The sequence below is a fragment of the Lipotes vexillifer genome, unplaced genomic scaffold, assembly GCF_000442215.2.
Source record: "Lipotes vexillifer unplaced genomic scaffold, Lipotes_vexillifer_v1.1 scaffold311, whole genome shotgun sequence".
Classification (NCBI taxonomy): domain Eukaryota; kingdom Metazoa; phylum Chordata; class Mammalia; order Artiodactyla; family Lipotidae; genus Lipotes; species Lipotes vexillifer.
The window spans coordinates 897195-924630 of record NW_006791012.1 but is presented as its reverse complement, the minus strand read 5'-3'; the positions used below and the strand labels follow the sequence as shown (position 1 = coordinate 924630).

The following is a 27436-nucleotide window of genomic DNA, read 5'->3' as shown; positions in this document are numbered from 1 at the left end:
TTTCAAAAACAAAATTTATTCACAAAATATATTAAAAAGTTTGACAAAAAACAAGGCTACAAAAGCCCCACAATCTTATACATCTCAAACAACATAACCACAGTCAACAACCAGAAAGTCTCAGGAATTCAACTCCTGTTTTTTAAGTTAAAAAAGAGGTCTCTGTCAATCATAGTATTTCATTTTATGAGTTAAACAGTTGAAAACAATGGCCTAAATCTTGGCTGATCATGCCATTTTGGTAGTTTATAAAGTAATGTTCTTTACAGAGATTTACTGACACTGAAATGTCTCAAAGTGTATTTATTTATGAAGGTTAATTCACAATAGTCTTACCAAGGCAAACTATTTTAAACCAAATTAAGTCACTGCTACAAAATTGTAAACTCTAAAATGTAACACAAGTATTATAGAATATGGAACTTTGGGGATGCCAAACGAATTTAAAATAATATAGAAAACTTTCAACTTTTTACTAGAAATAGAGGGAAGAGGAACAGAGCTGGCGCTGGAGACTGTGGTGCCCCCATGTGCAACAGCAAACCACCATCAGTCTGGTCGCTGGACACACCGTGTGGCCTTTCACCTGGAGGGATGCTGGCCCAGGGGTTTGCATCTGGGTCCTTTTTTCATCAGTCAAATCCCACTTTGTTCAATGAGAATCAGAGGATCCCAGAACGTAGTCTAAATTATCTGAGTGTCGCTTTGGAAGGTTTCAAGTCCAAAGTCTTCAGATCAAATTTTGTTGAGTTTTGTAACAATCAGTACTCTTACCATTTGATCAAATGAACTACAGATGCACAGACCCCTCTTATCTGGACTCCAGTCCAAACTTGAAATGGGCTGGGTAGACAATGTAACATTCTGCAGAAGGCTGACCGAACCTGCAACTCCCATCTCTACACCCTCGGAATCTTTCTTTGACCGCTGAATTGGGTATTCGCTGAAAACAAGATCAAGGTGTAAGAGGAGATAAGTCTTAGCATTCGTCATTTTATTCTTATACATATACTCCAATAACTATTTTTATTTCTCACTTGACTACTGGAACTGATAAATACTTAAGGCATCTTTCTAATATTGAGTTGTATGGAAATAAGGAGAAAATATTTCAACCTCAATCCCAACCCCCCAAAGTCTCATAAAGAAGCATTCGATCTACTAAAAACGTTTAAACATCATTTCTGTTCAGCATGAGTAGGTATCTTTTCTTTTACTATGAAAGTTCTAGGTTGATCTAGCATTCTTTAATAAATTGACTTGGTGCTCTAGACATCACTGCCTCAAAAAAGAAAACAGTGATTCCTAGAACATTTGATTTTCTATCAGCTGAAAATATAAATTTATAAAATGAGAAGGGCTGAAGGTTAACAGTTCATAACTATGACTTGGTCTAGATTTGAGAGAGGGAAACATGGAACACCCCTCCCCCATGGAGGGATACAGGGGTATTCCTCCTCGGAAGGTCTTTTAAAGCCTGTTAGGTATCAACTGTGATACTACCTTTATTTCAAAAGTGCTAATAAAGACCAAGACTTTAAAAGGCATGAAGCAACTCAGAAGCAGAACAGAGACAGAAGTAGTGATAAGCAGATAACATTCTATTCTTTCTTCCTCACAGACCCTACACCTTCTTTTGATTTTTTTTTTGTGGTACGGGGGCCTCTCACTGTCGTGGCCTCTCCCGTTGCGGAGCACAGGCTCCGGATGTGCAGGCTCAGCAGCCATGGCTCACGGGCCCAGCCGCTCTGCGGCATGTGGGATCTTCCCGGATCAGGGCACGAACCCACGTCCCCTGCATCGGCAGGCGGACTCTCAACCACTGCACCACCAGGGAAGCCCCTTTTGATTTTTTAAAAGGAATAAAACATTCAGATGGATAAACAGGTTACAGAACATTTTTCATGTCTCTTGGCAGAGGCTGCAGTTATTTAGTATTTAAAAGATAACATAAAAGATTTTTTTTCTAATCCTCCATATCATCTATTAAAGTTTTAAGAGCTCACTGAAAACTAACTGGAAACTGGCAGAAGGGCTCCTGTACAACCAGGGCTGCAAGAGAGATACACAGGTAAATGGGAAGGGAAGAAAAGCGATCAGGTCAGGACCTGTGCCCCTGGGAGGGGACTCAGGAAAAGGGAGAATACACAGGCAGACGCCCGCCCTGGGGTGTGACTGATGAAAGCTACAGATTGGGCGCCCCCAGTCCCCAGATCCTACGTTGGGGAGACCAGTCCCCTTGGCTGGTTGGAGAGCCGCTGGGACAAACAGGAAGGCTGTCAGAAGCCTAGGCTCTGTTCGTGAGGAGTGTCCACATGCTGGCTTGCCCCCAAGGCAGGGCGGAAAGGTCTGCCCTAGCGGCTGCTGGATTTCCCACAACTGCCTTGGCATGTGCCCCAGCCCAAGACAAGCGAACACGCCAGCCCCACTGACTCCACGGCACAGCACGGCACAGGATCTGGGGCAGCTATGATCAGGGAAAAGACTCGATCTCGGAACTCAGAGGCGAGCGGTCCCAGGGCGGAGGCCGGTGGGGCAACAGTGCCTCTTGCTGGCTCTTCACTCAAGCAGCACACCAGAAGCGGCCTGTACCTCTGATGGCGGCCGCTGCCCCACACAGCTCACCCTTCCCGACACAGGCCAAAAGTCTACACAGGCCCCTCCTGCCCTGCAGTGTGGCTCCACAACAGCGTGGGGCAGAGGGGGCTGGGGACAGTGCTCAGCTGTGAGGGACAAAGGGGACTTGCACCCGTGGATACATCTGAACAGAGCAAGGGAAAACAACTGTGGGCGCCTACACAGGAAGCGCATTAGAGACAGCTTGGACCTTGGTCTGTGGCCAACACAAGCTGCACCTGCTTCAGCACCTTCCCACTCCAGGGCAAGGGTGCTGGTGGAGGAAAAAACACACTTAAAGAGAATAAAGCTAGCTTGGGCCGACCCTCCTGGCTTCTGTTCCAGAAACTTGGGATCAGATCCCTACCCTCATAGGGCAATAATGGCCACTGAACAGAGGGGAATTCCCACCTCATACGTGGCTCCAGCTCTAGCCCCTCCATCTCCAGCTACATCTCCAACCAGGGCGATAGCTGCCAGCACACCCCAAAGATGTAACTTGTGTCCATGTCAAATCCAGCTGTCTCACCAAAGAGCCTCCCATATGAGAACACCCCTTTAAGACTTAAATAAGTAACTATTTCAACTAAATTCATAGAGGCAGAGAAAGTTAAGCAAAATGAAAAGGCGGAGGAACCGCACTCAACTGAAAAGGCAAGAGAAAACCCCTGAAAAAATAAATAATGAAACAAATAATTTACCAGATAAAGAATTCAAAGCACTAGTAATAAAAATGTTAACTGAATTAGGGAAAAGAATAGATGTACACATGAAAATTTTAACAAAGAACTAGAAAATATAAAAAGACCCAATCAGGGACTTTCCTGATGGCACAGTGGTTAAGAATCCACCTGCCAATGCAGGGGACACGGGTTTGGTCCGGGAAGATCCCACACGCCGTGCAGCAACTAAGCCTGTGAACCACAACTACTGAGCCTGCGCTCTAGAGCCCATGAGCCACAACTACTGAAGCCTGCATGCCTAGAGCCCGTGCTCCGCCACAAGAGAAGCCACCGCAATGAGAAGCCCGTGCACCGCAACAAAGAGTAGCCCCCGCTCACCACAACTAGAGAAAGCCCACGTGCAGCAATGAAGACCCAATGCAGCCAAAAATAAATAAATAAAATAAATAAATTTATTAAAAAAAAGTGAAAACAGTTTAAGAGATCTCTGGGATAACATTAAGTGTACAAACATTCTAAAGGCAGCAAGAGAAAAACAAGAAGTCATATACAAGGGAATCCCCATAAGGCTATCAGCTAATTTTTCTGCAGAAACTTTGCAGGTCAGAAGGGAGTGGCATGATATATTCAAAGTTCTGCAAGGGAAAAATCTGCAACCTAGGATACTCTACCCAGCAAGATTATCATTTAGAATAGAAGGAGAGATAAAAAACTTCTCAGACAAGGAAAAACTAAAGGAGTTCATCAATACTAAATCTACCTCAAAAGAAATGTTAAAGGGTCTTTTCTAAGTGGAAAAGAAGAAAGAATCTATAGGAAAGAGAAAATCCCACTGGAAAAGGCAAATATCTAGTAAGGGTTGACGCTCAAACGCAATGACAAGGCTTTTCCTGGAGACCAATCAGGGTCCTCATGCTCTGTGTCCATTCTATCATAGTGATGTTACCTGAACTTGGGCAAGTCAATTATCAGGAACCAAAACTAAGAATTTCAACCCTCTTCCTTTCTTCTAGAGGTACTGCTCTAATGGCTGAATTATAATATTTCACAAAAGCCTTTGGTCAAAGTTTTCCTATTTTTTAAAAAAACTAGCAAAAAGCATGATTTCAAATCCATGAAAAGAATTGTTCATGAGCTACTCTAATATATGGAAGATGTCACTAAAATACATATTTGGTGTGTCAAAAGAATGTTAATATTTACAAAGTATAAAATAAGTATATGAGTAAAAAAAAGGCTTAGAGAGTAATGCTTATGTAATACCATGAAATTTAAAATCATATCAAAATGAACCAAGTCAAAAGAGGAAAAACAGACAAAAAGTTTAATCGAATCCTACTTTACACCCACAAGTAACTTAAAAAGGAGCACTGTGCACTGATAGGGACTTACTACTTCCAGAGGTGCAGGCTGCCAGCGCCTCCCGCTGTCAGGAAGAGCTCTCTGTTCTGTGGTAGGTGTCGGACCTGCCACACAGTAGATTTATGAGCCTGAACAGAATGAGAGGCACACAAGTGGTTTATAAGTTTATATGATAAAGAAAGACTACCCTACACAGAGAACAGACTTGTGGTTGCCAATGGGGAAGAGGGGTGGGGGAGGGATGGATTGGGAGTTTGGGATTAGTAGATGCAAACTATTATATACAGGATGGTAAACAACACGGTCCTACTGTATAGCGCAGGGAACTATATTCAGTATCCTGTGATAAACCACAATGGAAAATAATGTGAAAAATAATGTATATATATGTTAACTGAATCACCTTGCTGTACAGCAGAAATTAACACAACATTGTAAATCAACTACACTTCAATAAAATAGAGGAAAAAGACTGTCCTAGAAGAGAAACCTGTAAAAAAAAAAAAAGATTTTTACCTCTATCACTTCAACAACAATTTCAACAGCTTCTATCACTTCAATTATAGTTACTATTATAAAAGTTAACTATTTTCTGGCACTTCTCTTTATAATGGCTACAAGAGTTACAGGGGCCCATCAGGAATTAGGAAAAGAACCATTCCTCTTTACTGTTTTACAAAACAAAGTTCTGCTGGATTAAAAAAAAAAGATTATCAGATTAAAAGTCTTAACATCTAACCTTATAGTATCATACAAATTACACAAATAATTTAAATATCTCTAGCTCACGCTAAGGAGGAAAAAAGCCTCAAAATACAAAGAAATACTTCTTCCTAAAGGGAAAGAAAGGATAGATTGAACTTCTTTTTAATAGACTTAATTTTTTTAGAGCAATTTTATGTTCCCAGCAAAACTGAGTGGAAAGTACTGAGAGTTCCCATAAACAGAATGAATTTTAATGTAAAGCTCTCAGAGTCTTACCTTCAATTTACACTATTTGACTTGTCTAGTCTTCAAAATTAAGTACCAGGAGGACCTATAGTCAGTGTTTACAGATATAATAAGCCCAGGCCTTTATCAGTCATATTAAACAAAAAGATAGAAATAGCAACTGGATGAAGGTTAACAGCTTTTAAATCAATCCTAATAATGCTACATTCACTGTGGAGAATTTAACAAGACAGGGAGATGGAGGGAGAGAGAGGGAGGGAGGGAGGGAGGAAAGACTTCTGCTTTATAGAAGCAATGAGACCAGCCAACTTGAGCTAAGCCACACATAAGACACTTTGCATTTTAGTTGATGATCCGTCTTGACATTTGATTTTAATAGTCTTTTAAGAGAATTACCATTAGCAGAGAAAAACACATATCTCAAAATGCACACTTTAAGTGTATAAGAGTCCTCAAGTGATTAGGTTCAAGCTGTTAAACCTTAATTTGTTTTGTAGTTTAAACTTCTCTTTTTCTCCTGGAAGTTGATAAAAAGCAAAAAGAGGGGAAATGACTTGTTAAAATACACCAGTCATTTCTTTGACAGATTTAGCAATTACTGGATTTAACTAAACGTAACAAAAAAATTTTGGAGACACACTATAATTTCCAGTTAATGAGAAATGTGTTGCACTTATATTTGGAACAATTTAGTAAGTGCTTTATGTTGTGGATAGATACTTCTGAAATGACAAAGGCAAAACAATATTATAGTGTATAGTTAGTTACCTTAAGAATATAGTTCATCAGGCAGTAACAGTAATTTATATGCAATAATTATTATTTTAATAATGAAATAAGACAAAACAGGAAGGTTTGGGAAGTACTACTGACTCCATGACATAGGGAAAGGGAGCAAGGGAGTGAATGTTTATTTCCTGAGCAACTTACATATTTTAATCTTATGGAAACTACCAATCTATAACTGATTTTTCTTTATTTTTATATTCAAGAAAGCTCAGAGTGACATTTCCAACACATCTCTTGCAAATGACAGGATATTTCAGCATGAATTTTATGCAATCCCCTTACTCCAGACATCAACTTCAGTTTTTTAAACCAGTGTTTTCCATTTGTGCAGCTTTCTTCATCAATTTTTCTAATGTTGTAAAACCAAATGTTTCCCTCTAAGTTACCTAAAATACTATTTGGAACAAGGCAAAGTATGCATATATGTATGTATGTATGTATGAATAAATAAATTTATATTTACATTGCTACTGTGCACCAATCACAGTGATTAGCACTTTAAATAATCTCATTTAATATATCAAACTGGAATATAAAATAAAATGTGATGAAATGACATAATGTATATATGTTGATATACTTCGCAAAGTATATAATTAGTATTGAATATATATTGGCATATACCTAAAAGTATATAATTAGGTAGTAATACAAATATATATTTATTAGGAAACACCAGGCTAGGTTTTGTCGACCAAATTCCTAAACCAGCTAGTTTTCTTGCGATTGCTCCTAAACTACAAAATAAGAGTCATTACCAACTGAGGCCTTTATTATAATCAAGAAGTCTAGCAGAGAGTGGCACAACACTGTAAATCAACTACACTTCAATAATAATAATAATAAAAAGTCTAAAATTGACAGACTTTAGAAAAGTACTCTTTGCACAGAAAAACTTATCAAGATCCTACAAGAATATATTAAAAATAGCTCCCTTCATATAAAAACCTGGAAGGAACTTGGTGACTCATTCTATTTATCAGTCTAAAACAAGCTATAGAGAATATTCCTCTTCATAGAAAGACATTTCCCTCATATTTACCTTTTCTGAAACAGAAGCAAAACCTTTGGTTGGATGCTGTGTTCTCATGTCAAAAACATGAAACTTTCCTTCCAGAGACGTAGCTACCAACTTATTCATACTTATGTCTTTTCTGTCAAACTCCAAGCTACATACCTGAAAATAGAGAATATTTATTAGTGATCATTCATTTAATAATGATTATTATTCAAGAGGTTCTTTCAAACTAAGTAAAACAACTTTAACATTATCAGCTCATGTGAAAGCATTTTAAATAATCACGTTATCTTTGAATCCATATATCAAATACTTGTAACTATAAAAATTTCTTCTTGGTTAATAAGATCCACAAAATCATCTAGGGTACCCTGTTCTCGTGGGTACATTTGGAAAACCATAATTTAGCTTTTTACTGTTATTATGTAATTATTTTATAAAGTTAAGTCAAGGCTGACTAGAGAAAACAGGAGGGAACCACATTCTTCACTAAAGATGTACAACCTGGGAACCAAAAACCTGAAAGTACTTGGGAGGCTATTACAAGTTCAAGCTTCCTGACATTAGCAGAAGAAGGCCTCTTACTAGGTCATTTTAATACCACACTGCATGGTCCACAGGAGTCCACAGATGGGCCACAGGCGTAGTGGCTCACCTGGTACATCACACCACATCTGGGTGTGTGTTCACTTTCTGATGAGAGCATCCCTGATTTTTATCAGACCCTCCAAGGTTAAGCCCCAAAAGGTTAAAACCAAACATGCACAGAGGGGTTTTACTGAAATGAGTTATTAGAGGAGCCTTCCTTTTGTAGTAGTTCAGGGTGGGTAAAAACACATTCAGAGAATCTGGAAAGAATCCAAATGTACGTTACCCCATTTTTTATATTTGCCTCCCACCGTAAAGACATATTTCTGAGATCAAACAGCTTGATATCTCCGTTGTCATAGCCAGCACACACTACACGTTCCTCTTGATTGTAAGCACTGCCTGGAAATCAAAACACATTTCAGACCTTCATAAATGCTCATATGAAGACTGCTAAAAAAAAACTTACAAAACTACACAGATAACTGGTATCAAATCAGGTGAAGAAATCACATTAGGTAGAATCTCATTTTATTAACCCTGACAGGACATCGAGATTATTAATTTGGTATCTAATATTGTTTACAAGAAAAAGCTCATTCATTGAGATTGTATACTCAAGGGATATATAGAAGTGTTTACTGGATTTCAAATTCTCTCTATTCTCTATTTGCAAAGACTAACAGTTCAAATGGTAGTAGGATTTGGTAGAATAAATACAGCTAGGCTTCCATTGCTTTCTTTGGCAGTAACTATATTTGAATGCCAATAGAAACTACTTTAAACTTATTTATATTTTGCAAAATGTTGTTCTGGTGTTATCTCGTCTTTGCAAGGAAACCTCAGATAAGCTGTGGTGCACTGTGATGTATTTTTAGTTGTATGGATGATTGCACCCAAAGTAAATCTATAATCTGCAGTGAAACACATCCTGCTCGGATCCAGGGATTTTTTTTTCCAGAGTACCTCTTGCTGAGGAAAATGTGTTAAGTGAGAGGGAAGCCCCCGTTAACTGTGCCAGGCTCTGTGGGCATCTTAACCCAATGCCTTTGTTCTCTGCTGCTTGCAACTCCCTTTTTCTTATAAACTCCAGCCCTGCATTTCCACCGTAGGCTCCACCGAGATGACACGACAGCATCTGAAACTCATGATGTCTAAAACTGACCTCACCATCTTCCTTTACAAACCATCATATCCTCTGTGGCACTTCTTCAATTAATAACATCATTCACCCTACATTCAGCCTCAATATTCAGTCACCTTGGACATAATCCTTTCCCTTGTTCCTCATCTCAAAAAACCTGCCAAATTTTATTTCTTTTGCCACAATATTATCTTCTGAATCGACCCGCTCTGCTCCCTTCTTCTTGCATCTAACCTACGTGTTTCCTGGAATATTGCAAAGAGCTTCGGAACTCATATTCCCTCTGCCACTCACCTCTCTCCCCTACATGACACCAGTTCAGTTTTCCTAAAGCTCTGATCATATCTCATCCTTGCAAAAGGCTCCAAAGGTTTACCACTACCTCCAGACCATCGAAACACCTCTGGCCATGGCCCTGTGCCATCTTTAAGGCTATTCCTACCACCATTCCTTCTCCGTACTTTCCTCCCAATGCTTGCAATCCCCTCCCAATTTCAGTGGTTAAATGCTACATATCCTTGGTCTGAGGTTAGTATGTTCTTCCTCTCCAGTTATCACTCCCTTGGGATTCCTTCTGCATTTATCCATGCTTCTGTGACCTTTTATCACTCCTACCTCATACTATAATTAATGTAGATAGCATGCCCTCTTTATTAAAATTACAAGCTTCTTGAGGCAAGAATATGAGTCTGTTTCACCTTTGTATGACCACAGCTATGCACATACTTGGCATTTACAAAAACAAACAAACAAACAAACAAAAAATGGTCAAGTCAATGGATAAATGTTCTTTCTTTAAATTTAATGTCCTACATTTAAAATGGCACGTATGTCCCTTAGATCAATGATAAAAAGCCTTTAATGGACCCAAAGTTAATTACTTTTTAATTATTACATAAATTTTTATATGATGATTCTAAACACTAACTCTGAAATTTCTGCACAAGTGTGCATGTCTTCAGTTTATATTATTGCTTGTAATATATATACACACATAGTAATTATAATATACACACACAATGAAATCTTCTCTCAATTTCAGTGGTAATTATTTTTAAAATCGGAAATCTAAAACTTTCCTCTGATTAAATAACAATTCAATTTAAAATGACATAAAAAGCTAAACAGTTCACATAGATCATTTAATCTCACTTTTATGTCTGTTAACTACACTGGATTATATAAGAAAATAAAGGTTTAAAATGAAATATGGCCCATATCCTTTCTTCCTTTTTTTTTTAGATCTTTGGCTGCACTGTGTGGCATGTGGGATCTTAGTTCCTGGACCAGGGGATCAAACCTGTGTCCCCTGCACTGGGAGGGCAGAGTCTTAACCACAGGACCACCAGGGAAGTCCCGGCCCATATCCTTTAGTAGCAAAAATGATTGTAATTTTGGTGCTCAGTAAGAGATACAAGGGCAAACATCAATTAGTCCTACAAGATCAATATTCATTTTAAGTATATTTTTACTAGAGGAACGTGGTTAACAACTTTATAAGAAATAATTCTGTAATGGCATAACTATTTTCTAGAAAATAAACATACTCTGTACATAGTAAAATGTAGGATTTGTTAGGTTACCATTCGATTCTGAGGCTCTACTTAGTTTCACTAATGGCATTTGGTTCTAAACTAGGTCAATATTATCAAGTTAAACAGAAGTACATAATAATAGCAAATATTTTTGAGCACTTAATATCTAAGTGCAATTCTAAGCAATTTACATGTACTAACTGAATCCTCATAACAACACTATTATTTGTTACTTCCATTTTATAAATGAAGCAAAAAACAGAGAAGCTTGATAACCTGCCCCAGGACACACAGCCAATAAATAGCACAGTGAGGATTCAAACCTAGGCCCCAGAGGCTGCCATTAAACGCCATGTCTATGTGCCTCAATAAACTGTCAGATAATCCACAAACAGACTATAAAGAGACTATTAGGACTTTCTTGAAGCACTGTCCTTTTTACAATCGATACTTCAAATGCAAGGGTACTTCAGTAATTTACCAAATGCCACCGTCCAACAGTCTCTCTTGTTTTCTCCTTGTACAGGTTCCATATTCGCAACAGGATCATCTTTTTGCCTTGGGTCCCACACCTTCACGGTTCCTGACATTAAAAAAAGTGAGTTGGCAAAATTCAATAGTGAATGATGACATTTCTTTCTGCATTCTCTTCATATGGCTTCCTATGTACATGGAGATATTATAGATGTTATAATATCTTAAAAATATTCACATTTTTCTGACTTCCAATTGGGCAACTTGCACTTAATATCAGAGATATAACCCACATGTTACTGACTGATTTGGTTTCCAATTAACAGATACACACAAAAGCCAACAACTGTTCCTAAGTCATCATCAACAAGATATGATTGACAAGGCAAACACAAATGTTATGTAATTCAAATCATGCCTTACTTTCTTGGTTTAAGACTAAAACAAATGTAGTATTTATTTAGAATAAAGCCAGAGTCATTTTAATGTTTTTTCCTTACTACTCATATAATCATTGCCATTTTTCTTATGCAGATGAATAAAGTAAGTTTTACGTCTACGATTTCTTATTTGGAGTTTTAGAATACCATTTCATATACAATTAAGTTTAATTTCCCCATGGCAATAAAGAAGAGAGAAGGAGTTAATAAAAGTAACAAATAATTCTTCTCAATTTAATTTCAACTCCCTCATTTTAATGCAAATTACAGGATAACTAACTAGCTAGTGTCACTAACTTTGAGAAACACAAAAACAATAAAATGGCTAAAAGGCCTAAGTGAGAACAGGAACAGGGTAAAAAAATTATTTAAAAAGGATAATAAATCCAGGAAAAGGGAAGATATTCCACTAGACTTATCATCAGGGATAAAATAAAGTTGGTCATTAAAAAGGCTGCTTCAAGGAGAAATAAATTTCCTACAAATGTGACAAGAGTTACATCATTCTACAGGGTTCGTACAAATTGTTAACATTTATATTAAGTCTGTAACAGTTAAATGAGAAAAGAACACAAATAGACAATTCACAAAGCAAAATTAACTAATAAACAAATATAGAAAGAAGTTAACACAAGTCAGTATGGAATACCATTTTATCTCTAAAATTAGGGGGGAAAAAAGGAAATCAATGCTGGTAGGGTAGACTGGAAATCTGTAGCTGATAAGGTAAACAGGTACTTTGGAAAGTTTGACAATTTTTTTAAATCATAAAGTATGATTATTCCAAAAGAGCTATATACATGATACTCATTTCTTCATTATTTTAAAGTCACTCTCCCAAAACAATAAACAAAAACTTAAAGCAAATTGAATGCTCATTAACAGCAGCACAGCTAAGGAGACTGTGACACATCCATAGGATGGAATATTATGAAGTCATTAAAATGACAATTACGAAAACCACATGGAAACAGCAATATTTACATAAGGACAAAACACTAAATAAATAAGATACAAAATCGTATTTACACTGATAATACATATAAAATTGTATCTATGACTGGAAAGGAAAACAAATCTAATAGTTACGCTGGTGTAGCAGACTGTTATTTTTCCTTCTATATTCCACACTGTTTCTATGATTGGAAAAAAAATACCTGATTTCTAAAACACAGCTGCTCTTGAGAAACTATAAGAAAATTAAATTCCACTTTTCTTTGAAAACAATTTCCTCATGGTCTTGAGCAGCCACTAAAAAACTAGCTGAACCAACTAAGGTACCAAATCACTTACATACCCCTTGTGAAGCAGCAAAAATTCTGACTCTGTTACATTCAGAACAGCTCAGGACACCGAAAGACCTGTCCCTTGTTCGTCACTGCAGGGGGGAAAAGCAGAGTTGGAGCTCTTGGAGCTCTCTACAATGCTCGGCGGAAAGACCACAGAACTGCGGTGTTCAACCAGCTGTCAATATGACCATTTTCACAAGTACTAATTCTGCTTTTCAAAAAAAGAAAAAAGCTGCCACCCACAGTATATCATCAGCTGCCTCAAAAACCTGTAGAGACATTTTAAATCCGCAAGGTTCAGAGGAAACTATGGTTGTTAACAGCTGAACTAGCTCAAAACTAAAATAGTAAGTGCTATGCCTCTAACTTGAAATACCCCCAAAGTCTGAAACAATTGAGGGATATGCAATCAAACCTGCCTATCAGAAAAGTAGAATGTTAGATTTAGGGGATCAAGGATTGAGGAAGATGTCCACATAGAATATACTGTTGCACAAAGACTTACCTAAAAATAAAAAAATTAAAATACACAGAATATTCTGACTTACCGTCTCGGCTGCCAGTCACAATTTCAGGTGCCCCTTCCCCGATTCCGAGTCCACCTACACCATCTATAGTATTTATAATTTCTTTATGGCCCTGTACAGAATATACTGGGATCTCTGGAGCTTCCAAATTCCTAAACAACAGAACACAGCTTCTTACTTACACATGCCCCAAATGTTTAGTATACTACTCAAATTTAAGAATGCATGCCATATTGAGATTTTTGTTTAAAAATAAGGGTTTTGCAGTTAAGGTAATTTACACACTTACTTCCAAATTTTCCTCTCCACTTTAGCTTCTTTCAAGGCCTCAATGAGAGCTGTCATCATTCAACTTGGAATTCTAAATCCTGAGCCCACTTTCCTCAGTGGTTCTCAAAGATGATCAATCTAGGAGCTCTGCACATGAATTACCACGTATGCTTGTTAATAAATGCAGATTCACGGGCTCCTCCCAAGACATAATGAATAAGTATCTCTGGGATGGGGCCCCAAATCTGCTGACTTTCTGGTACACTGAGGTCTGATAATCACTGCTTTAAATACAGAGTAAATGCAAAGTGATTTAGAATATTTCCAAAGTAGTCTTGGTAGTTTGATCTTGGGATCTTTTGAGAGATTAAAATATGACCAGTGTTTACTTTGTATACCTTTCTTCCTTAATAATATATTATTTTCTCACTGAGTTCCACACTGATTTTCAACTAGTTATGTTTTTCAGTTTATCATCATGCTGGTCACAGTAAATATTATAGTCAAACTGGATGAAGCTTGTCTAATTCTAGGTTAGTTAAGTGAAGGGAATGCAGGGAAGTACCCACTCCTATGTGTGTCTGAAGACTACACTACAGGCTGGGTGAGGGGCTGAAGTAGGTTATGCTAATACCCCCTTCTCTTGCCTCCCAGCCCTTCCCCCCCTCTTCTGCTTTTCTACTGGAGCCTCCTTCCACATTTCTTTTTAACAAGTCAGTTTTTAACAACTTATACTTCTTCTTTTTTAATGAGTGTAGCTCTTCATGACACGTAATCCCTATTTATCACTGGGCCCAGATTTATCAGTAAAATCTTGCAAATCAAAATTTGAGAAGTTCAACCTAGTTTAGAGATGATGTTTATCTTTGTGGCGTTAATTGTGAAAGCATCAAGAGACTAAACAGGACTGAGGTTCTATTTAAAAGAACTGTTTTACTGTTTCCACAGACTTTGAAACATCACTTCTTTTAACATGAAATTATGACTTACCAATGAAAATAAAGCAGTAATATGTGCACTATACTAGGAAGCTCTATTAGGGAGATAGTCAACCGTTACATTTGTTGCATATTCTTGTGTTGAAATATATTTATTTAAAAAAATAATGCTCAGACTGGTCTCTCTCCCAAGTTCTTTGAAAGTTTATGACACAGCAGGTAAAAACTAATGCATTCTAATAAATGCTAACTTAATTATTAAGTAGTTAAAGCAAGGGGAATTAAAATAGCTTCATTCTATGTTATATTATGACTCTAAGACAGATAAATATATCAATGTAATTTAATTACAAATAGCAAATTCTAAGTTAGAATCAAGAAAGGTCACAATAGAAAACATAATGTAGGGAAGACAGTTCCTCTAGAACATTACTGTATACTTTACATGATTAAGAGATATTGTTGAAAAGTAATTACAGAGGAATTTCAATTCATTCAACTCTAATTTAAATATGAGGAAATAACTCTAGGTAAAACACGAAAATTAAAAGCACTTGGGGGATTCCCCTGGTTGCACAGTGGCTGAGAATCCACCTGCCAATGCAGGGGACATGGGTTCGAGCCCTGGTCCGGGAAGATCCCACATGCCGCAGCACAACTAAGCCCGAGTGCCGCAACTACTGAGCCTGCACACCTAGAGCCAGTGCTCCGCAACAAGAGAAGCCACCACAATGAGAAGCCAACTTAATGAGAAGCCCGTGCACCACAACGAAGAGCAGCCCCCACCTGCCACAACTAGAGAAAGCCTGGGCGCAGCAACAAAGACCCAATGCAGCCAAAAATAAATAAATTTATTAAAAAAATAACATTATAAAAGCATTTGGCACAATTGTGCGTTTGCTCATTCGAAACAGGTTTATCTTGATTTACTCAACAGATGTGTTCCTAAAAACTTGTGCTCAGCTAAAGCATTAAAAGAAAAACATTTAATGAATTGAGAGTTCTATGTTAAAAAATTAAAACATACAAAAATACAGTGTTTCATTCTGTAATGCCAAGTATCTTTTTAAAATGTAAATGATATCTAATTTTTTAGTGTTATTGAATTGAGAGTTCCATGTTAAAAAATTAAAACATACAAAACTACAGTGTTTCATTCTGTAATGCCAAGTATCTTTTAAAAATGTAAATGATATCTAATTTTTTAGTGTTATACACGAGCATTTTTATATATTGTATCCTTCATGATGGAGGGGAAGAGCCCTTTATTTACAAATATGGATATTAAATGCTAGCACCAAACAGCATGTGTGGAAATAAAAATTTAAAACATTATTTGAAATAGCTAAAGAAAAATACGTTAGTATTTTAAAATGGATATTGAACATGAAATCTAAAAATATATGAGGTAACTGTCATATTCTTATAAACAGTTAAAATTTAACAAAAAACATTTCAAAGTTAGAATTCTTTCAGAGGAAGAGTAACGCAACTATCAAAAAAATTGCTTATCTCATGTCTTAACACCGATGAAATAATCTTACCATATATGAAGGTTTCCAGCAAAATCTCCAGTAGCTAAGTATCTCTGCTGTAAAGATGTGGCACCCCACATTTAATGGGTTTGCCCTTTTCAATCTTAATAGAAGGGAAAGAGAGAGGATACATTATTTATGTAAGCATCTATCCATAATCCATGATATTTATGGCTCTATTAAGGGAATTAAATAAGGCACACAATAAAAAAGGCAATTGAAACGTTTTCTGATTTAAAAAAATGATCATGCTTTTCCTTTAGTCATTTTTGTATAGTTTAAAAGTACAGGCAGACCTCAGAGATATTGCAAGTTCGGTTCCAGAACACCACAATGAAGCGAATGTTGCAATAAAGCAAGTCACATGACTTTTTTAGTTTCTCAGTGCATGTAAAAGTTATGTTTATACTATACTGTAGCCGTGCAACAGCATTATGTCTAAAAAGACAATGTACATACCTTAAATAAAAAATACTTTATTGCTAAAAAATGCTAACCACTTTCTTTGCTCATCCATAAGAAGCAACTCCTTATCCATTAATGTTCGCTCATAAGATTGCAGCAATTCAGTCACATCTTCAGGCTCCATTTCTAATTCTAGCTCTCTTGCTATTTGCACCACAACTGCAATTACTTCCTCCACTGAAGTCCTGAACTCCTCAAGGTCATCTATGAGGGTTGGAATCAACTTCTTTCAAACTCCTGTTCATGTTGATATTCTGACCTCCTTCCATGAATCACTAACGTTCTTTTTTTTTTTTTTTTTTTTTTGGGGGGGTATGTGGGCCTCTCACCGTTGTGGCCTCTCCCGTTGCGGAGCACAGGCTCCGGACGAGCAGGCTCAACGGCCATGGCTCACGGGCCCAGCCGCTCCACGGCACGTGGGATCTTCCCAGACCGGGGCACGAACCCGTATCCCCTGCATCGGCAGGCGGACTCTCAACCACTGCGCCACCAGGGAAGCCCTCACTAACGTTCTTAATGGCATTTAGAATGGTGAACCCTTTCCAGAAGGTTTTCAATTGACTTTGTCCAGATCCATCAGAGGAATCATTAGCTATGGCAGCTATAGCCTTATGAAATGTATTTCTTAAATAATAAGACTTGAAAGTTGGAATTACTCCTTAATCCATGGGCTGCAAAATGGATGCTGTGCTAGCAGGCATGAAAATAATGTTAACCTCATGGGTACATCTCTATCAGAGCTCTTGGGTGACCAGGTGAATTGTCAATGAGCAGTAGTATTTTGAAAGGCATTTTTTTTCCTGAGCAGTAGGTCTCAACAGTGGGCTTAAAATACTCAGTAAAATATGTTGTAAACAGATGTGCTGTTATCCAGGCTTTATTGTCCCATTTATAAAGCACAGCCAGAAGAGATTTAGCATAATTCTTAAAGGCACTAGGATTTTCAGAACGGTCAATGAGCACTGGCTTAAAATTAGAGTCACCAGCTGTATTAGCCCCTAACAAGAAAGTCAGCTTGTCCTCTGAAGCCAGGCATTGACTTCTCCTTTCTAGCTATGAAAGTCCTACATGGCATCTTTTTCCAGTAGAATGCTGCTGCATCTACACTGAAAATCTGTTGTTTAGTGTACCCTCCTTCATGAATTATCTCAGCTAGATCTTCTGGATAACTTGCTGTAGATTCTACATCAGCACTAGCTGCTTCATCTTGTACTTTTATGTTATGGAGACATTTCGTGTGTTCACTGGAGAACTTTTAACTTCCTTTGAGGACTTTTCCTTTGCGTTCACAACTTGGCTGTTTGGTGAAAGAGGCCCAGCTTTTGGCCTATTTCGGCTTTCCACATGCCTTCCTCCCTGAGCTTAAACATTCTTCGTTTTTTATTTAAAGTGAGAGACCTATGACTCTTCCTTTCACCTGAACACTTAGAGGCCATTGAGGGCCTAATTTCAATATTGTTGTGTCTCAGGGAATAAGGAGCCCAAGGAGAGAGAGGGACGGGGAAAGGCCAGTCAGTGGAGCGGTCAGAACACACGCAACATTTACCAGTTAAGTTTGCAGTCTTGTCGGGGCGTGATTCGTGGTGTCCCCAAACAATTACAACAGTAACATCAAAGAAAACTGATCACAGATCACCAGAACAAATATATTGTGAGAATTACCAAAATGTGACAAAGAGACACAAAATGAGCAAGTGCTATTGAAAAAATGGCGTCGATAGACTTGGTCAACACAGGGTTACCAAAACCCTGCAATTTGTAAAAATGCAGTATCTGCGAATGCAATAAAGAGAAGTGCAATAAAAGGAGGTATGCCTGTATGTCCAAAGGATGAGTTTTGCCTTTCCTCTCACCTCGCTAATGAGACATTCAAATGCTGGCACCTCTAACATCTTCACTGGTTTGCAAATATGCAGATTTCAGCATTTAATGTGGTATTCTTCTTTAAAATCCTCAAACAATAAGGACAAAATGAAGGTATTATTCTTTCCAGTGACTAAAGAAACAAAAATGCTTATGTGTCTCTTACAGTTTTCCCTGCAAAACCCTATAAATTGAGAATGGTTATGTCTTCTGAGACCCCTTCAGCACACAGAGATTTGTATACTGTGTGCACCAAAGGCACTGCTATCAGCATGGATTAGCCAATCTTTTGAGGTTTCTTTAATTTAAAAGGCTATTGGGAATTCCCTGGCAGTCCAGGGGTTAGGACTCTGCACTTTCACTGCCGAGGGCCCGGGTCCAAACCCTGGTGGAGGAAGTAAGATTCTACAAGCCACACAGTGCGACCAAAAAACAAAAACAAAAACAAAACTATTGCTCCAAGTATTATATATAACAGTTGACCCTTGAACAGCACACGAGTTAATCCACATATAACTTATAGTCACCCCTCTGTATCGAGGTTCCTCTGCAACCGTGGATTGAACCAACCTTGAACTGTGTAGTACTGTAGTATTTACTCTTAAGAAATACCTGAGTATAAGTGACCCGTGCAGTTCAAACCCATGCTGTACAAGGATCAACTGTAATCACATCAGTAAAACGACCACATGCAAACTCCACCTGCCCAAGTCACTGAAGTCTCTCTTGGAGTCTACCTGTCCGGCTGCCTTGGCCCCCGGAAACTCTAGGCAATATGGAATTGAGGGCTGCCCCACACCACACTCTAGATGTATAATAACACCTTTCACTTACTGTCAGCCTCAACAGGGCAAAACGATTTCTCTTATTTAGTTTCTTACAATCTTTTTCTTTTTTAAATTAATTAATTTTAATTTTTTTATTCCTAACGTTCACAAAAGTCATACGTGTTCCCTATAGAAATTCAAACAAAACTGTGGAATCTAGAAAAATGGTACAGATGAACCGGTTTGCAAGGCAGAAATAGAGACACAGATGTAGAGAACAAATATATGGACACCAAGGGGGGAAAGCGGGCAGGGGGGAAATGGGAGATTGGGATTGACATATATACACTACTAAGTACAAAATAGATAACTGATAAGAACCTGGTGTATAAAATAAATAAATAAATAAAATTTAAAAAAAAATCAAAACCAAAGACTGAAGGATGAAAAGTAAGTTTCCCTTCGACGTGCCTCAGAAGTAATCCCCATTCTTCTAGACCCTTTTCTACACATTGACAACCACATATAGATTTGTTTCAATATACAGAGGGTCATAACATATTGTTTGTTAACGTGATGTGTTTTCACTTAGCAGTAAATCCGGATGAACTTTTTTCCCCTCCACAGAGTTCCCCAGTTTCTAGGGCACCTCCTCTTGTAACCCTTCAGTTTCTGAGCCAATCTTCAACCCCCCACCCCACTAGGGTTGGTCCGATTCACATAATTTATGAAAATAATTTCCCCGCCACTTTCAATGTTTGGTTGGGCATTTCCACATAGGATATACATAGCAATTTTCAAAGAAGAAAATAAAATTCACTTAACACAAACTATAACTGAACTTTTCTTTCATGATTCAAAAGACATCAACATATGCTCCAGGGCTTTGGAAACTCCCAGCTTGCTGAGCTTTATCACTGTTTGGGATCTGGATAAATTAGCAGTTACTATGTAGCCTGGTATAAAATAAAGCATTCACAGCCTCCTTAGAATTGTCCAGTAAACTTTGATTTAATTGTGTTTAATCAGTCGCCTATAATAACACGGTTGTAAAAGACTGTATTGATAAGCACAAAACCACAGAATGTTATTTTTCTCCTTTTTAATATAGGTGGTCCAAGAGAGCATCAGTTATTCACTACACCAGAAAACTGATATTCATTTATTTCAGCTATTTTTCCAATTTTATGAAAAACCTATCTCACAATGGGGCAGCATGGAGATCAAAATTTTGTCAATTTAACAAAGCAGACAGTTTCCAACTCCAAATCACTTATGTTCTCCTCACCATCCCCTCCCCCAAATAAAAGTACCTGAAATAACATATTAATAGTGATATAGCGGACCTCCCTAGTGGCGCAGTGGTTAAGAATCCGCCTGCCAATGCAGGGGACACAGGTTTGATCCCTAGTCCGGGAAGATCCCACATGCCACAGAGCAACTAAGCCTGTGCGCCACAACTACTAAGCCTGCGCTCTAGAGCCCGTGAGCCACAACTACTGAGCCCACGTGCCACAACTACTGAAGCCCATGTGCCTAGAGCCCGTGCTCCGCCACAAGAGAAGCCACCGCAATGAGAAGCCCACGCACCGCAACAAAGAGTAGCCCCCGCTCGCTGCAACTAGAGAAAGCCGGCACGTAACAACGAAGAGCCAACACAGCCAAAAATAAATTAATTTTTTTTAAAAAAGGAAAGCTTTGCTTAAAAAGAAAGTGGTGATATAGCTAATCATTCTTAATTAACTAATTAATCACTGTAGCTAATCACCTAATCACACTATTAGAACACACTTGTTTTTGGCTAAACTAATTCAGACTTCCAACTGAGGCCAACTGATAGAATAGCTACCCACCCCTTCCTCCCATTTGTCTCCCCCAGCACCAAGTCACTGATAATGGCTCCCATGATCTAAGGCAGAGGGTGAAGACAGGCCTCTCAGGCAAGAAACAGGTGGGCCCTGATGGACAGGAATATGCTTCCAGGGATTCGGGTATTAAGAGCTGCAGGAGGGCTTGCACCATACACTGATATAACCCTCTGGGAAAATTCTTCCCCAAGTAGCCCTGGGAAGACTGGTCACCCATTTTCTTCTCTTCCACCAGCTAGAGCATTCTGCTTCCTGTAATTCCACTGCTATCCCCGGGAGCCTCTGATGGGATCTCTATTCTTCTTAGGCCATGGAAGAGATAAAAGCTGACCCCTACTTTTCAGTCCCTACAGTAAGCAAACAGTTCTAAGAGTTTACTGCTGCTAATAAAAAATTGGGAAGCAAAAGCTTTCCTGTTACGGCTTTACCTAACTTTTGCCTTTAGGCCCTTTGGAATAGAGAAACCATGCAACTGGAACCACTGATCTTCCAGTATCAACATAAATTCTCTCTCTCTCTCTCTCTCTCTCTCTCTCTCTCTCTCTCTCTCACACACACACACACACACACACACACACACACACACACACAGCTAATGGATATGTTTTACTCAAATTTAAGTTTTCTTCAGTAATTTTTTTAGCTTGTCTATTAGGAAATACTAGCTAATAAACACCAATAAGAAAACCTGGAAATGAGGATTAAAAATTTTATGTATGGTTACTCCTTGTGATCTAAAGATCAGAGTATGTATAATATAGTCAGATTTTTCTACTGGGAAAACCCTTCCTTGTGCAGAGGTGGAACTGATTATTGCAATATTTCATGGTGTTCTAAAAACAGCACCACAATGTCCAGATGTTCTGACACCTGAACACATCTAAGAATTCCTACCTTAGGATAAATCAAACTGGGAACCATTCCATGATGGGCCCTATACTAGTTTCACATTTGTCATTGCAGATTCTAAAAGTGGGTTTTATTCCAAATACAATGAATGAAATGAAACAACATGCATCTACATTTAGAGGCACAGACTCACAAGAGTAGCACCAAGGCCTGTGGTATATAAAATGTACAAAGCCCTTTGAAGTCTGGCCTTGCCTGTCTCTTTGACCTCATTTCCTGCTTCTCCCCTGCCACACTCCAGCCACACCTGCGGCTTTTTGTTCTTCAGATTCACTGAAGTCATTTTTACCTCAAGGAATTTGCATTTACTGTTCCCACTGCCCGGACTGCTCTTCCCTCAGGTCATCATGTCCTCTCCCAACTCAGATTTCAGTTTAAATGTCACCCCCTCTAAGAGGCCTTCCCTACCCTTCCAAATCTGAAGTGAAACCCCCAAATCACTAGTGCTTGCCCTCTTTAATCTTCATTTCACTTATCAACAAAATTATTTTATTCATTCAATTATCTACCTCCTCCCTTTCTAGAATGAGTACCAGGGGAACGGGGCCGTGCCCAACTTGTTCAATATGTAGATGGTGCTCAACATTTGTTAAATGAAAATATAAATGAACATGGATTAATCCCTCAGTCCTAGTGCTGGGGAGAGAGAAACCACTGCCAGAGGTCATGTTCCTATTTCTCTCACCATGTTTTCACCTGACAGACTGTACAGTTTCCGGTATTGTTTATATGCAATAATGAAAATGGCATCCATATGTGGAACACTAATGTATCAGACACTATTCTGGATGCTCTTCTGTACTAGACCATCCTTTCTCTTTCTAACACATGCAACTGCAAACTCAGTGTTTGAGACACCCCTTTCCAGATGAGGGACAGGCTCGGAGGACTAAGTGACTTGCCCAAGGTCCCCAGAGCCAAGTAGATTCCAAGCTCTTTCTACTAAACTAGGCTGTCTCCAGGCCTGTATGTAAAGCAATTAAATGAACATTTTCTTATGTAGCCCCCATTCTGTCAACCTGAGTCATTAGAAGTACCAAAGAAATGTTCCAGTCCTGAACTAGACTGGTGAAGTAAATGAGGCCTGAATTAAACCTACTTTCAGATTTGTGTCCTTTGGTTTTACCCTCATTCATGTCTTTATTTTTTTTTTTTTACATCTTTATTGGAGTATAATTGCTTTACAATGGTATGTTAGTTTCTGCTTTATAACAAAGCGAATCAGTTATACATATACATATGTTCCCATATCTCTTCCCTCTTGCGTCTCCCTTCCTCCCACCCTCCCTATCCCACCCCTCCAGGCGGTCGCAAAGCAGCGAGCTGATCTCCCTGTGCTATGCGGCTGCTTCGCACTAGCTATCTACCTTACGTTTGGTAGTGTATATGTCTTTATAAAATACAAATATATGGTATTCATGCTTCCCTGATGTTTTCTTTCAACCTTAAATCAAATCTCTTTTATCCTTGTATACTTATATCAAAGATTTACAGGTACCAGTGGTCTGTTCTGCAAGAATCAAATTAAACTCAAAATATAGAAACCTACTGAAAAATAAACTCAAATGTATAAGCATCTTGTCATCTGCATTGCAGCGAGGGCTGCACTTTGCTCTGAAAGGCTGAGCTATGCTGGCAAGTGGACTTTAAAAAGCAGAGGTGTTTACTCTTTCCTTAGACATTCATGGAAATCATAATAGTAGCTAAATTAAGAGGACATTGGAATGAAGCTAATTTTTTTTATAGTTCATAAAAGGGCCCCCTCCCTGCCCCTGTTAAATCTTTTACCTTTGGAAAAGGAAAGATGCAAAGAATTCAGCAAACACTTAAAACTTTTCTAGCTGGAAAACTGGTTAAAAAAAAAAGATCTATTTTGCAAAATTTGTCCCACAAAGAAAATTAGTATATATTAACTTTTGCCATATGATACTGAAAACGACCATCAGTGATGAGCATATTTGACCTAGCTGTTGGTTCGCTTTGCTCTAATAAGTTAACCTGACTAAGGAAGCCCAGGATCCATTATTCCCAGCAGAGCTATTTTTGTTCTGTCTGTGGGTGGGTCTAGTACAGCTTGTCAGTGTCTCCTCCGCCACATCCTGGCACCACTTAATTATCGTTAAAAGGTTTAGTCACCCAAATGTTAACAAGCAGTGAACTCTGCTGCACAGGGGCTAAAAAAGCAGAACTTTATTAGTCTATTACTAATTTTTAAAGTGTAAAATAAACATCCCCAACTGATTCCACTTTGCAGGGCCACCCCTAGTCCTTTGGGCCAATTAGAAATAAAGGTGCCCGCTATGGGCTGAGGGAAGTCTCACACAGGCAAGGCTTGATGAGAGACAGAGATGGATTTCAGCTCTCACTTGAACCCTTGGCCAGACACCTGTGTGCACTTCAACAAACTGCTTAACTATATATGAAGGCCCAGCCTTCACTCCCTATCTATCTGCTTAGTAACAAGATAAGGAGGCACCAACAAATACCCATTTGCTCCCTTCATTTTATCTTGGACAAGGCTTGAGTTCTACAAGGATATAATCAAGTATGTTTCCTAATATTTTAACAAATAATTCATCTAGCCCAATGATAGTCAACCCTAGTACTTATTAGAATCATCTGGTGGAAGTTTAAAAAATACCGATGTAAAAAAAAAAACAAAACAAAAAAACCGATGTCCAGGACTCACTCTAGTCTAAGGCGAGAGTCCCAGTGCATCAGAATTTCTAGGGGTGGGACCAAGGCACGAATATTTTAAAACACACACACACACACACACACACACACACACACACACACAGCAGCAATACACATTCGGGTGATCCTGATGCACAGTAAGAGTTGAGAATCACTGAGATTGTATTTAACCTATATTCTTTCCACTGCATCATCACAGCTAAATACAATGTAAGCTCTCAAATTTGTGCATTTGTTTTATCCTCTCTTTAGACAGTAGGCTATTTAGGAGGAGGGACTCACCTTTCAAATATCTTTGGTTCTTCTTTAGCATAGTACCTTGAAATGACAGGTTCTCAATGGACAGTTTATGGTAGAAAAAGAGAAGAGCCAAAGGATACAGGCAAAAATATAAAAAGTGGTTACTCCTAGTGTTGAGATGGGTGACATTACTTTTCTCCTTTTTCCTATCTATATTTTTGGTATATTCTATCATGAACACACATTACTTTCATTAAAAAGCAAAGTTATTAAAAAAAACCCAAAACCTGCTAGAATCTTCCGGAATCTCTAGAATAGACAAAGAGCACTGTTTCTCTTTACAGAACAAGTGTATTCCTGAAATGTACCCAAGTCATACAGCCTTATAAAAAGAAGTCAGGAATCTATAGATACTCTCTGGTTAAGCTTTGACTAGTATTTGTTCCTAATAATTAACTTTTCTTTCTGCAATTCCAATGTTTCCTATTTGTTCCAACTTCTGACCCCAAGTGATTAATGATCAATAAACCAATACTTAAATGTCCCAAGTTATATCTTTTTACAGACATAAATTTACTCATTCTTTTAACAAGTAATTTATTGAGCGGCTGCTTCTTACATAACACATTAAAGAAAGAACTACTGTCCTTACTCTCCGGGAGCTTACAATCTGATTAGAGATACATGGGACAGAATGATATATTTCTGGCACAGATAATAAGTACCATAGGAATGCAATGTAAAGAAAAGTTACTTTGTGTTGACTGGGGACTAAGTGATGAACAACATAAGGAAAGGTAGAAAAGAACAAGCCATGTTTAGGAGTAGAGTGCCTGGCTAGAGAAGACAAACTGAACAAGAAAAGTGGCATTCATAGAAATTTAAAGTGGGATGAGCCTTATGTACCTTCTAATGTAATCCTTCCTACTGCAAGTGTATTCATCCTTTACCTACCAGTTTAAGCCCTAAAAGCTCTAACTCCTCCAAGCAGATTCTCTCCATAGCTTTTGGTCCCTGGAGTTACAGACTTCCCTGCAGTCTATTAGGACTCTGAACATCTGAGTATGACTGATCTCTTTTTTTTCAGGCAACCCAAATAAAGGCATTTTAAAAACTGTAAACAGGTATAAAAGTGTTATTTAATATAGTTATTCTCCAATTCTTTCACTAGTAATCTTTTACAAAACTTGTAAACCTGATCGTGCCACACCCTGCTTAAAGCCCTTCAGTGATGTCCCATTTTTCTTACAAAAAAAGGCATAAATCTTTTAAATGACCTACAGCTCTTGCAATGTCTGGTCCCTGCTTACTACTCTTTTTGTTTCTGAAGGAGATAAATGTGTCTCCCATCGCTGAGCTGCTTCCTCTGGAACTATTCTCTACTCCTAATTTGGCCTAGTTAGCTTCTACTCAACCCAAATCTGTTTTTTTGTTTTTGCTTACTCTCAAAGAACCGTGCTCCTTTAGGTTTGTGTTTTATGTATCATTGGTTTGATTCTTTAACTGATTCTCTATCCCACTAGAAAATAAAGTCCATGATATCGGGGACGTTGTCATTTACATGCCTGGGGATACCAGGCAATCAGCTGATACTTGTCGAATTAATAATTGTTGTTAGACTGTCTCTTCCAATTACATAGCAGGCAGTCCAGTGCCTGCTTTGGCTCTGCTTGTCTGAAAAAGCATTTTACTAACTTGTACCTATTAAGAGACTCTAGACAAACAATTGCGCACTGCCCAGAAGTGCCTCGAATTTAAACAGGAAGTCGTTACGTCACTTCCACGGGCCTCGCGCTAGACTGGGAGAGTGGCTCTGGGGTGGCTGAAGAAAGGGGCCCGCGGCGCGCGGATGAACTAGCCCGACGAGAATTCAAGTCTCCAACCAAAGCGTTTTGCCTCTGAAGTATTCTTCAATCTCGGTCAGCTTAGCTACTCCCGCGCAGCTCGAGCGGAGCTTTGGGGGGACGCTGGGCAAACGCTTTGGCCAAAAGGAACGCAGACTCCCCGACCCCCAAGATCCGCACTCTCCCCCCACCGGCAGTCCCAGATCTTGGAACTGGGCAGTCTCGAGCCGGCACCTACCTCCCGAAGCAGCTTTAGGTCCCCCTGCTGGATCTCGTACAGCTGAATGACGCCGGTGCCGCGTGCGAAGTTGCCCATGGTCACAAATTTGGCGCTGCAGGGCACCCACTTACAGTCAAACACCGTATAATTGAGGCCCTTCTGGATATGGGTGATGATCTGAGGCTTCTCGAAGGCCGACATGGTCCAGCCGATTGATTTCGCCTCCGCCAACAGGTACACTGCCGACAAACTGACAAAACACTAACCTGGAAACCAGACTCCAAACGTCAAGGATAGTTTGTCCCTCCCGCTTGCCGTACGCGCCCTCAGACGCCCTAGCAAGTTGGTTTTAGGTGTCTCAGATAATGCCGGATGCTCTACTGAAGGCACAGAAGATTTTTCTT

The 27436-nt window shown here is 38.8% G+C and overlaps 1 protein-coding gene across 1 annotated transcript; it reads right to left on the bottom strand.

The window, feature by feature from the left end:
• Positions 1–27351, bottom strand: DNAAF10 (dynein axonemal assembly factor 10). The gene is given in 9 exon segments (XM_007464091.1): positions 1–943; positions 4692–4789; positions 7444–7578; positions 8294–8409; positions 11168–11269; positions 13438–13568; positions 16169–16235; positions 16238–16262; positions 27051–27351. Coding segments are annotated over 9 exon segments (1065 nt in total). The 5' UTR covers positions 27234–27351; the 3' UTR covers positions 1–735.
• Between the last annotated feature and the right edge of the window lie 85 nt (positions 27352–27436).